Source organism: Annulohypoxylon truncatum, assembly GCF_022578515.1.
Source record: "Annulohypoxylon truncatum strain CBS 140777 unplaced genomic scaffold F4807scaffold_26, whole genome shotgun sequence".
In the NCBI taxonomy this organism is placed as follows: Eukaryota; Fungi; Ascomycota; class Sordariomycetes; order Xylariales; family Hypoxylaceae; genus Annulohypoxylon; species Annulohypoxylon truncatum.
The window spans coordinates 395,362-407,439 of NW_025953812.1; the positions used below are offsets into that span (position 1 = coordinate 395,362).

Consider the following 12,078-nt stretch of genomic DNA (forward strand, 5'->3'; position numbering starts at 1 on the left):
ACAGGCCGTCCTCTCAATCAACAACATTCCCAACGATGTTTCTAGACCATCGCCATTAAATGCCCACGTAACACACATAAGATCCAGCGCTCTACACTCGAACCAATATAAACAAGACACGCCAAACAAAGGTCGCCATAAGCTTGGGCCCAACAAATCTGGCAGATATCAGATTTAGCATGCAAGCTGAGCCTCAATAGAGTTGTATCTATCAATTCCCACCGTAAGCACCGCCCCGTTACGGGAAGTAAATTACATCAAGTTTTATTTAGTAATTTGATCCAGATGTATATTTCAGTAGAGGATGCTGGAGTAAGCTTCCTTAGGTATTCCGATTCATTTTCTGGTAGTCTACCTACATGTACTCATCTCGTTATGACCGGTTTCTATATTTACGAGAAGGTTATGTATGAGACGGGACGGAATGGGATGGGGGAAAGACATTTCCCTCGTCCGTAGAGTACATTATATCCGCACCTGAAAACATTTCCGGTCGAATCAACCAATATTTAGCCATTGTTAATTTCCACATTCGTATTCATTCCGCTATCATTTTCGTCAATACCTACCAGGTAGGTATCGTTACTTTTCATGATCTACGCGACCTCCCGAAAGATGCTCTATGTTGTACCTACTAATTTAAACGCTAGATAAGTATGTATATTGACCATTTCTATGAGGGTCTCGGTTAGGTACTTACGTACGAAAGACATGATCACCAGACTATCAAATGCCACTATAAGCCCTTGCGCTACATTCTGTGCTTCATTTCCACCACTGGCTGAAATAGCACAGCAGTCCATGTGCAATGATACATGCTGCCAAGTGAATGATGGACTCCAGGATTAAGTGAAAAGCTTACTCGGCTTCAGTTTTTCTCCTCGATAATTCTGGGCACGAAGTCCACAGATGATTCCAGAAAAAAGCAAAAAAGAACACATAGAAATTTTGAGATAAAATAATTTACAATTCAGCAAGGTCAATAAAATCGCATGAGTAGATTTTGAGGTCAAATAGGGGTAAATGAGACGAAGCTTCACTATCGTATATACCAGAAAGGTACCCACTTCCCCAAGTATTGTTTACAACCTTTATCAAAAGAATCAACATTTTGACGTTTTAGATTCGTAGCTGTGGGAATTGTAATAATCAATAATTCTATGCGAGACGATAGAATGGCGCTAATAGACTTATGAATGCTATGTCCTGTTTAGCTACTAATGTAGTAGATACCTAATCTTATGGGGCGGAAGTGCATAGAATATAATAGGTAGAGCTAGTTAAGAATAACATAACAATGTTCTTTCATGATTATGTTTTACCTCAAATAGGCAATCCCGAGATAATATAGTCCATATAGATCATAAGTCTACTGACCTGAGGTACTCAATTCTTCAACGAATTCAAGCCTCGAAAGATAGAGTTACCTCGAAGATGCTTGTGATAGGTTGTTTGTTCACGACAGCTAGGTACATCGTGAAATACTTGATATACCTAGGTACCTATTGTAAGATGAAGTATATAGATTCCCCCTTTTCTACAAGCTAGGGATAAGACTATTCTTTCATTTAAAACAAAACCTGTTTGCAATGAACACATACCTAATTTCTCATATTTACCTAGGTACCTAATATTAATAGGCAAATAATCATTAAATCATTACAAACAAACGGAGACATTGCATTGAGTGCTCCTCGTTCAAAGGTCATCGTCTACTATGGCTACTAATACCAAGAGGTAGGTTACGATGTAAAATCTACATAGAGGCCATACTACTAGCAATGAAACTTTAAATGGCAAATCATAGCTACCTATCAATTTGTCACAATGTATTGCCGATGCTATTCGTTCATTTTATCAACAGATGGAATTTACCCAAACTTGTCTAAGTGATTGAAGTGTTAGTGGCTCATCAAGTGAGCCAAAATTCTCTAACACTGTCAACAAGATATTGCAAGAGATAGATAATATCCAAGAAACTCCCTATCCTCCTTCATAACTTTGCAAATTCTATTTAAACCAGGGAAACTTTCTTTCATAAAGGCACCTTTTCAAACTCGCAGCCAGTACATCTTGGAATTGAGCATTCCGGGCATGTGTCTTCGCTCCTGGATACTTTCCCAAATCCACAGGAACACTTCGAACCGTTAGTAAATCTCAGTGACTAAGTAATTAAGATATTGTTGGTTGAGCTACTCACGCAGGTCCAGACCCACATCCACGTTTTTCTAATCTATTGTTTTGCTATGATTAGCAGGATCTCGGTGTGTTGATTGCTTTAGCTGAAAAAGTAACTTACTCCGGGTGGCCACTGGTTACCCTCTGGCATAGATGGATAGGGTGAGGGTGGCATCATGGAAAATGATGCCTCGTATTTAAGGGCAAGACCAAAGCAACGTAATCCTCTCGAGTCAGTCGTGTCTTTTGAGTCTTCCAATAGTCTAATAAGAAAGAAAGATGCTAGGTAATGTCCTAGGTATTCAAATATCCAAAATAATTGACATTTAGCTGTAGGTATTTATAAGAATATTACGGAGAATATGACTATGGGACCAGATATTATCGATGTAATATCATGAATATGGAGAATGACTCTGATATTAGGTGGATAATACCTTGCATCAAGACCATATCCTCTCCGAATGTTACCTACTCGGCATTATTGCTGTTGATTACTTAGTGATAGATTTAACTGGAAGTTCAACAAAGTACCATGATGGGGTCTTATGATTATGTAGGGTTATTCAGATGGACACCGGCATGACAACTACTCAGTCATATGAGAGCGAGGATACCTATACAGGCAGTATTATTGAATAAGGGCATGTAGGGCTGTGAGCGGATATTTGCGACGGCAAGGTTCTTAAATTATGATTCATGCTATAGTTGTTCAGGGCATGACTTGTAAAGGAACCCGTTATGAACGTTTAAAGCTCCTGACCCGACTTGAATCCAGAATGAGAACATTCTTATGTCATGGGGCTTTGTTTTCCTAACCCTGTGTCATTGCTCGAGTCACTAAATATCCTATTCCCCGGTTGTTAATAACGCCAACTCGTCGGACATAAGCTCCTACTCGTTATCTTCATCATGAATTCGGATAAGAAGGGCAATACCAAGTGTCTTGATGCAGCCGTTTCTCTAAGTGAAGGGATGGAACGATAGAAAGAAGCATGATTGAGTGAATAGAGTGTGATCAAATGGGGATTCTTGATACAATTTGTGGCTCAGGCTGGCCAGACACGCATTGAGCACCTAATCCTGCGCATGAAACTTATTGATCGGATTTTCAGTTCTGCATTCTTCGATCTAAACCCCGACAGAAGACTTCCACCAGTTAAGGAAATATCTTACTACAGATAAGTTGGCCTCGGCAATTAATAGGTACCTAGGTAATGTATCAGGAGGCCGACTTGCGCAAAGAGATCCAAGCGACAAGATAGTGCCGTTTCGCAACTTAATAGACTTGCACAAACTCCCATGCGGTCCCCCTACCCTTGCCAGATATTTCAACTAATCTAGTTCCACTTTTGTTGGCTTCCATCTTCATCAAAGCGTCCCAGTGTTGCGACAAGAGGAGGTAGCCACCGTCTGGATGCCTTCTCGCACAGAAGCGTTCCCAGCCTCTGTGCTTCTTGACTTTGGCCATATAGCCACCTTTGTTATCGCGACCCATGTACATGCCATGTATAGGATCATAAAACCCAAGCCACCCGTCGTTCTCAATGCAGACCCAGTGGTATCCGCCTTGCTCGCCTGTAGAATGCTTGAGACAGAGCTCTCCTCCTTCGAGGGTGATCTGTCGTCTCGTGGTAGGGTCACGGATTATATATGTATTGCCTGGGCACGGTACTGTCTCCTTACGAGTAAAGGTCGAAGAGTAGTAGTCGTAGTCGGGTAGTGGATCCTCTGAGGGATCCTCTGAAGGGGGTGGCGTTAGGTCACCTGCTGTTGTCGAACTTTCTGTGTTGAGATCAATCGGATCAAACGCAGATGCCATCTTGATATTTATTTAATAAGAAGCCAGCTGCAGGTTTCTTGTTGAAGTTATGAAGCTGAAAGGATGGAAGAACAAGAAATAGACTGCTTCGAAGAGGGAGGGGTAATTGGCTGTCTTATGAGACAGTTGGTCGACGTTGGAAAAGCGATTGCGCCACGCCGGCGGCCTCGACCGCTGCGACCGTTTGTTACGGCCTCAGGCACTCTTTCATTGTCCAACCACAGCGTTGATTCCTTTTTTATCTACGCAGATAGTAGGTTGCACGGCTTCTTGCAGAAGGTTGGAGCCATTGACGTAAACAATGTAAGACATTCTACGCTACTTAGTGATTCTGCTTCATAGCGGCAAATACTCCTATGTAATATCCATGTAGGTACTAAGCACGTTGGCCTGTATTAAAAGGTACCAGAATATAGGGGCATACCTTGTAATGAAGCTAGCGAAGTTCGTTTTAAGGTAAGCGGGGTTGTAGGGCTGAGAGGTAGGGGTTGAAAATCCGAATCTCGGAGTTAACCTTGTTGACTCCAACTGTTCCGATAGGATTATGTAATACTCCCGCTGACTAAATCTGGAATCTGCCGCTGGCTTATCTCCCCCTTTTCCCCACCTTGGCCGTTTACGACCAACGCTGTTCGGACGGTCGTCCAGCTTACGTACTATTTGAGCGGAAACACTTCTGGAAAGATATATCATTTAAGAAATGCCATGCAGGAAATCTCATAGAAATTCTCATCATGGCTGTATTCAATGCAAATCAAAGAGAGTGAAGGTTCGTGAGACTCTGTATCCTAAGATTAAATACCTAGCAAACCCCCTGACTCTATTGACAGTGTGATCAAGAACAGCCTAGTTGCGCACGATGCAGGAAGAAAGGCCAAGATTGCACTTACAGGCATCTCATGTCATCGTACAATCCATTCGAGGACCGCAATCATATTGGATCAGCATCGACTTCTGTGACTAGCCCCTCCATTATTGACAAGCCGGTCTCACAACACGACCATGAAGCTCTCGATCTTACACCTCAACTTAATTCTATAAAGCAACCACCTTCAATAGGACCATCGTCAGCTATAACGGTCCCACTGTACAGAGGACCTTTGATGTTTGACCCAACTACCGAGCAACTTTTCTACCATTATGCTACAGAGGTCTCACCTGTCTTCACTTCGGTGGATGTCCCGGTTGAAGTCTTATCGAGCTTTCATAATGCCGTCATTCGGCATTCGTTTGAACATGCTTATGTCTATCATGCCATGTTGACGGTTTCGGCGCTTCATCTCGCCTCATTGACATCTGCTTCGACGCCTGCTTCTCAAATCCGCTCACCGCACGTCATTACAGCTTTGGCACATAAGGCGTCCGCTCTCGAAACACTTCGCTCAATCGTCAACTCGATCACCTCTTTAACATGTGAACCTGCATTGGCCGCCTCGGGCCTTCTTACAGTATGTGCCTTCGCTATGCTCCATGCCGGGGTCGCTATAGATGTTATTGATCTGCTAGCCCAAATCATGACCTTATACAGAGGCACCGTGTCTATCTTTCGGTTCGGTAGACAAGATTCTATCGCCGTCCTCAGTACCACAATCCCTACTATAAGACAGGCTATTTTGACTGCTATAATAGGCGAACGACCGTGGCCAAGCGCCGATGTAGCGGCTGATAAAATATTAACCAAGATCTTTGAGCTTAGCGAGGATAGTGATGACGCCAAGCAGAAAAAGAACGTCCTTCTTGATGCAGGACTTAAGCTAAAGGTCGCGTTGAGGCGCATCTCAGGAACGAGGGGCGTGTATAGTGTTGCTTGTATGTGGCTTGCTATGGTACATCCTGCAATCGTCGAGTATATAAAAGCCCGGGAACCCTTGAGCCTCGTTCTACTAGCTCATTGGGTAATCGCTCTGAGATATATCAAGCATATCTGGTGGGTCCAAGGTTGGCCTGAAAGGACTGTGCAAGCCGTGTGGCAAGAAGTTGGAGAGCGATACCCAGACTTGTTCGAATGGGTTTTTGAAGAGCTGAGGGACGAAGCTAAAAATGAATACCACTCGATGTTAGAAGCGCGATCAATACCGGCCGGTATTATAGCACCACCGGTCGACTAGGCTTTCACAGCAAATCAAGTATATTCTCGACCGATACGTTCATTATTGGCAAATTCTGCGAGACATGTTCATCCATCCTACTCGAACTGAGTCGACCTCATAAACACTAAAATACAAGACACGATGCGACATAATTATATACCGACTGGATCGTTTCTCTATGATAGAAGCGAAGTAGAATCTCCTAAGCTAAGGGTACTCAAGACAACTCCCGTGCCTGGTAGTAGCCGGTTCCGTATGCCTATATGCTGTCCAGTTGAAAGGCTCAGGGGTAATCCAGGAACAGGTTCCCAATTCAAGAACATCTTTAAGCAAATAGAGAAATACTAACATGTGATTTAGCAGCTTCTATTAGAATACCAACGCCTCGGCTGAGTACCCCTCTCTCTACATCCCAGCTAACATGCCCATTCACTCCACACCGCTAAACTACTTTGAATATCCTATAGCCGTATTAAGTCAAGCTGTCAGCCCTACGAACAGGGTCTAATTGTAGAATGGGGGGTTTATCAACTTTTGGTATGTCAAAATAAATGTAAGCCCTAGTAAGATTCTATTATCAATCGTCTACTGTGACGAGGGCTTATATAATAAAGGCTAGATTCAAGAAACAAATCAATATAATAATTATCTAAGGGTCCTATAGCCCATGCTTCCCTCCTTTCTCTTCTCGAGAGCTCGAGGAATTGGAGGTCCTATTTATGCCTGTAGGTCTATGTTATACTTAGGCACCAATATCCTTATTCATCAATCTAGTCCTAGGTCCGTTCATGACCTTGCGTAGCGGCTTAATCCTTCCTGACAACTTGTGACTAATCATCCCGTTATCTTGCCGCTCCAGTTCTCCTCACCGCCGTCCTTGGTCAGCATGTCAATCAGCGGTTTCGTAGCGCAGGTGGCCGTGTGACATCTACGACCTCTTCCTCTTTTCACATCTCGTTTCTCTCTTCGCGAGATAAATCAGTGACAAGGTTTCTTATAGGAGTACCACATCAACAGCTTCCCTGAAACAACAATAGTTGTGTCTTACATTACACTAACTCCTCCTCTACATTGACTTTATTGCATCTTATTTCCTACCTCGTCGAAAGTATCAAAGATGACCAATACTTCCGAGGAAACACAGGTCTACGACTCAACCACATTTTGGATTGCTCCGGCGCGGAACTTTAGAACCTCAGCACGGCTACATTTGCAACATCTCCTCTTCCAAAACACTCTAGACCACATCTTAGAGCCAAACATCCAAACCTTCGTCGCAGGCCGTAAGGAACTAAAAGTCGCCGACCTCGGTTGCGGAAACGGCGCCTGGTTGAACGACCTGTATGATGAACTCTCTAGCAAGGGCATATCGGCCCAGTTAGACGGCTACGATATCAACCCGATCAACTTCCCCGCATCCGCGTTCCTGCCGCCGTCGGTCACCTTGAAGAAGTTGGACATCCTTGCCAAGCCGCTGCCGGCGGATATGGTAGGCGCTTACGATATCGTCCACGCCCGCGCTCTGACCAGTATCATCGTGGGCTCGGACCTCTCCCCCGTGCTCTCCGCCGCGCTGGCCTTGTTAAAGCCCGGCGGCTGGCTGCAGTGGGAGGAGTCGCGCGCGGATACGTGGGTCGTCCAACCGCCCGCGCCTGACGTATCGACCACTGCATGTGACACGATCGCCCACATGCTGAAGGCGGCAGGTCAGGCGAGGGGCTCAGGTTTCGAGTTTTTGGGAGAGCTAGGGCGGCACGTCGAAGAGTTCGGCTTTAGCGACGTCCATTCGCTCTCGGTTAACCTCCGGCCGCGCGATCTCAAGGCTTGGACCGAAGATTATTTGATGGTCTGGGAGGAGCTCTACGTGTTCTTCCCTCCTAAAGCTGAGAAACCGGAGGCACCTATGACGAGAGAAGCATGGGTAGACTTGTTTGCCAAGGCCGTGGGGGAAACTGAAAAGGGGGTGGCGATTCATCAGGGCGCGATTGTGTCCGTGGTCGGACGTAAGGCTATATGATACTTTCTCCATAAAAGCAAATATGAATCCTGGGCCCCATCGTCTTCATCCTTGGCCGGAATGTCTAGATACTCCTAGTACATTGGCATCCCACGAGACATTCCTATCCAAGCCAAGTCCGGCTCTACCATAACCCTTTTCCTCGCATTGCGATGAACTTCCAGGGGCTCCCTCATAGGCAGAGCCATAGGTTTAGGGCGTGCTCATCCTACAGTCGCTCATTTAAGTAGGTCAGGGTGAGGATTTTGTTGTACTGATCGATGGCGTACGTAACAATACCCCTCGACAAGTTAGCACCAAGGTACGTACGTAGGTAGTGTATGCATATACAGGTGTCTGATATCTATATACCAAGCATTCATCTCAAAATAGAAGTTAAACACTTTTTGAAGTTTGCGAACCCTTATGAAAAAGATAGTTGGAAAATCCACGAATCACCTAGAACGGCAACTGGTGTCACAAGGAATAATGATAATTATGACAATGTCAACAGATGAACTAGGTCAAATTAATGTGATGAAATCAATAGAATTACCTACTTAAGAGAATATAGGAACAATTTACGGACCTTAAATGCCTTAGATATACTTACCTATGATGTACCTGGATGAAACTCAACTAAAGCCTGAATAAGAATCGAAGAAGCCGACGGATAGAACTTGCTAGCCGTTGGAAGAAGGGTTTTGAGTAATTGGAAGACATTCCTCCTTCCGCCTCATTCCGTGTATCTTCGGAGCTTCCAGGTCCCTTTTTCGTCGCAGTTCTCTCTCTACGTTGCCTACCCCATTCTGCTCCTGTGCTCTGTCGCTCTTGCTCTCTCTGTTCGCGTGCGCTCTTGACTTTCTCTTCAAATTCTCGTTCCCTTTTCGCCAGGCATTCCTCAGTATGTTTGATTCCACAACCAATGTCGAAGTCATAGGTGCAGCGATTCGAGTTATGGAGGAGAAAATCGAAAGACTGGTTAATTTTGACCATCCTCTCGGCTACTTGTGCTTTCTTGTCTCCCTCAACCTTGTCGGGATGATACTTCCGTGCTAATTGACGACGCGAGGCCTTTATATCCTCATCCGGCGAACAATTGGGAATCTCAAGAATTTCATAATGTGTTGGTTCCCGACCTGAAGATTGACTGAATTTCAAAGGATCCAGGAACTCCTTAGCCCAGGTATTCCAGGTTTCTTCAGTTTTAGGATGGACGGGCGGCAAGTCCATCGCATCCATGAGTAAAATGAAGTTGAAAATAATAGCGCCTAGTACAATACAGGCTAAGAAGGCACAGGTTGTGCCCAGGAAGCGAAGCATTTTGAAATGTAATGTCTTAACGTAGACCGGGCTACTAAGATGTTGAGGCTTGCTCAAGATACAAGAATAATATAATTGAAGTTTTTTGGGTCTCAAATTCCGAAGTATGTGTGTCTTAGTAGACGATATGGATGGGTGTGGTGAGCCTGAGAATGGATATTTGACGAAGGAAGCTACGTAGCAATCAAAGCCATTATATAGGTGTTTTTTCAAATGTTTGTTTGATTGTGTCCAAAAACAAAGGTTTCTAATACTGCTGATAATTAACAATACAGGATTCATATTTTAGAACAAGTATGACCGCTTTGTCTAGGTAAGCAAAATATTCTGCTAGGTACCCTATATCTCCTTACCTGCCTAATTACCACCTATGTTCACCCACAGATAAGTAACGGGCTCGGCTCTTGGCTACCTACCTACCTAGACATTTATAATTTTCCTTCTATTCCCTTCGGTCGGAAGCTAGCTCCTAAAAAGATCTTGTGGTCGAGAGTTGCGTCGTCCGATCGGCCAGGATATTCTCGCTGGCTTATATTGTTGGTCACTGCTTGAAACCCAACATATCTTGAAGCAATATGAGAAGCGATCTCGTCACCGTCTGTGCTAGCGTCGTATAGTAGAATGATGGCGCTACTAATCGTCTCTAGATAGCTTAGTAGATGTCTGCTTCGATATTCCAGCTCTTCAGGCGAAGCTCCTTGCACAAGCGCAACTAGCGCCTGCAGCTTCTTCTCGATGACTTCACACTCTACCTTAAAAGACCCTCGGCAGTGTTGAAGAACTCCTAAAGCCCAACGGCAAAATACTGCTTCAATAACATTCCCACCAGCGATACGTTTGTCCTTGATAACACGGCAGACATCTTCCGCCATAACGCTAGCAGTGCCCTCCCAGATTGTATTAGCGATACAGTCACGAAACAACTTAGCCAGGTTCATGGTGCCGCCATCCTCGTTATTTTCGCAGTACCCTACACCACCAAGACACTCCATAGTCTCGCGGAGTCCGCTTACACTAGCGACAGGAACCCGCGCTTTAACAACAGGCGTCAGGAGTCGCAGCAGGGCTGCTTGGTGAGCAGGATCTTGCGGTATAAGAGTCTCCGAGGATGTGTTTTTGGCAGTCGTTTCCCACCCCTGAGTGCTGCAGCCCAACAGGGCGACAGCAAAAAAAGTAAAATGAGTCGCCGCCCAATATTTTACAGTCTCGTCGGCCATCCAGAGGACATGTCGGGGATGGTCGTACAGAAACCTCCCTCTTGCTTTGCGCACCTTGGAGAAGGCCCTGCAGACAGCTAGACCACGGGACCAATACGATATACTTCCAGCCGCCGAGTAAACCCTTGTGATGTTGAGGATAGCAGATACCTCTTTGACTCCCTTGCCCTCCTGTCCTATAAGCCAGCCGCGTGCTCCCTTGAGCTCAACCTCGGCCGTAGGGAGACCCTTGGTTCCGAGCTTATCCTTCAGCCTTTGAATTCTAATGCCGTTCAGCTCGGTCGAATTGCTGTCAGATAAGCGACTGTGCGCTTTCCGTCGCATGGGGACGAGGAATGCGCTGATTCCCAAACAGGTTCGCGCCAGAAGCACTACCACATCCGAGTCGGTGGCGCTGCTAAACCACTTGAATCCATCGATGCTCCAGGGTCCTAATGGCTGACCTAAGCTGTCTTGGTTATGCCCTAGTCTCTCTTCGTTGGTGACCTCATCCCTGGTGAGCCTACGGGCGACGGTCTCTGTCCCACTTACGTCACTACCCCCTGTTCTCTCAGTCATCCATTGGCCACTCGTCCAGCTCTGCTTAGGATCCTGGGAAACCAGCCGGCGATATGTCTCATTTAAAACGGCCTGCCGGCCTGGTTGATCGCCGTCGGGATCATTCAAGTGTCTAGACAGAAGTGCCGCCGCCCCATCTGTCATAGACATGGGGCACATAGTCATCGCGGCTGTGTGGCCCCAAACGTGACCTATGCCGAACTGTGCAACTCTACGGTTATAATTTGGTTTATTCTTATCGTATGCTGTTGAAACAGCACCCTCTTCGACACCTATTGCCTTGAGGGCTTTCCATCCTTCACAGGTGTGGAGTGAATCTGTTTTGTTTTCCTTGCCGAAGGTCGTCAAGGGATGTAGAGTTGGGACATTTGTTTCGGCCTCGACAGAATGCCAGAGGACGGAAGGTTCAAGCACGCGACGCGACAACTTATGAATAGATGCGCCAACTTCATTCTGCGCTTCGGGGGGAAGATAGAGACGAAGGATCCGGGCGAGGACGGGATCATCTGAGAGTTGCTGGGATGATTTAGACGATTTATAATTCAAGAGTTTCTCGGATGTATACTGCGGTTCAAGGACGGGGAATGGCTGAAAGAAGCCATCCGAAGATGATGAAGCTCTAGCCATGGTGTGTTAGTGTAGATAGGCATCTATCTACTACTACCTCTTTGAACGAGCAAAAGTCACCAAAATGTCAACCATTAGTTAAAAATGAGTATTCATAAGATGTCATTTAGCTACCACGATGACTGGGCCGAGGTATAATAGGGGAACGTGGTTGGTCTAATGGACATGGAGCTCAAAAGGGGGACTGAGGGCGGGCCCCACATCCCCCGCAAACCCCATCCTTTAGTGCTACTACGTACCTAAAGGGGGCCTAGGCATCTGACGACG

The 12,078-nt window shown here is 45.6% G+C and overlaps 5 protein-coding genes across 5 annotated transcripts; 2 read left to right on the forward strand and 3 right to left on the reverse strand.

Moving 5' to 3' along the window:
• Nucleotides 1–2,845: 2,845 nt before the first annotated feature.
• Nucleotides 2,846–4,408, reverse strand: F4807DRAFT_434243 (uncharacterized protein). Its single transcript, XM_047998777.1, has one exon. It carries the CDS (start codon nt 3,998–4,000, stop codon nt 3,458–3,460), a length of 543 nt encoding a protein of 180 aa, XP_047852210.1. The 5' UTR covers nt 4,001–4,408; the 3' UTR covers nt 2,846–3,457.
• Nucleotides 4,409–4,618: 210 nt separating this feature from the next.
• F4807DRAFT_174747 (uncharacterized protein) lies at nt 4,619–6,157 on the forward strand. The gene is made up of 2 exons (XM_047993502.1): nt 4,619–4,769; nt 4,831–6,157. The coding sequence occupies exons 1-2, from the start codon at nt 4,701–4,703 to the stop codon at nt 6,106–6,108; spliced, it is 1,347 nt and encodes a 448-aa protein (XP_047852211.1). The 5' UTR covers nt 4,619–4,700; the 3' UTR covers nt 6,109–6,157.
• A 538-nt stretch (nt 6,158–6,695) lies between these two features.
• F4807DRAFT_434246 (uncharacterized protein) lies at nt 6,696–8,531 on the forward strand. The gene has a single exon (XM_047998778.1). It carries the CDS (start codon nt 7,208–7,210, stop codon nt 8,105–8,107), a length of 900 nt encoding a protein of 299 aa, XP_047852212.1. The 5' UTR covers nt 6,696–7,207; the 3' UTR covers nt 8,108–8,531.
• A 194-nt stretch (nt 8,532–8,725) lies between these two features.
• On the reverse strand, nt 8,726–9,409 carry F4807DRAFT_462496 (uncharacterized protein; the record flags this gene model as incomplete). The annotated part of the gene is made up of 1 exon (XM_048001833.1): nt 8,726–9,409. One exon carries the CDS (start codon nt 9,407–9,409, stop codon nt 8,726–8,728), a length of 684 nt encoding a protein of 227 aa, XP_047852213.1.
• A 204-nt stretch (nt 9,410–9,613) lies between these two features.
• Nucleotides 9,614–11,963, reverse strand: F4807DRAFT_434248 (acyl-CoA dehydrogenase/oxidase). The gene has a single exon (XM_047998779.1). It carries the CDS (start codon nt 11,809–11,811, stop codon nt 9,838–9,840), a length of 1,974 nt encoding a protein of 657 aa, XP_047852214.1. The 5' UTR covers nt 11,812–11,963; the 3' UTR covers nt 9,614–9,837.
• Between the last annotated feature and the right edge of the window lie 115 nt (nt 11,964–12,078).

Coding starts and splice junctions, on each gene's coding strand:
- F4807DRAFT_434243 (XM_047998777.1), bottom strand. CDS start 4,000: ATGGCATCTGCGTTTGATCCGATTGATCTCAACACAGAAAGTTCGACA.
- F4807DRAFT_174747 (XM_047993502.1), top strand. CDS start 4,701: ATGCCATGCAGGAAATCTCATAGAAATTCTCATCATGGCTGTATTCAA. Junction 4,770..4,830: donor GCAAATCAAAGAGAGTGAAG/GTTCGTGAGACT, acceptor CTCTATTGACAG/TGTGATCAAGAACAGCCTAG.
- F4807DRAFT_434246 (XM_047998778.1), top strand. CDS start 7,208: ATGACCAATACTTCCGAGGAAACACAGGTCTACGACTCAACCACATTT.
- F4807DRAFT_434248 (XM_047998779.1), bottom strand. CDS start 11,811: ATGGCTAGAGCTTCATCATCTTCGGATGGCTTCTTTCAGCCATTCCCC.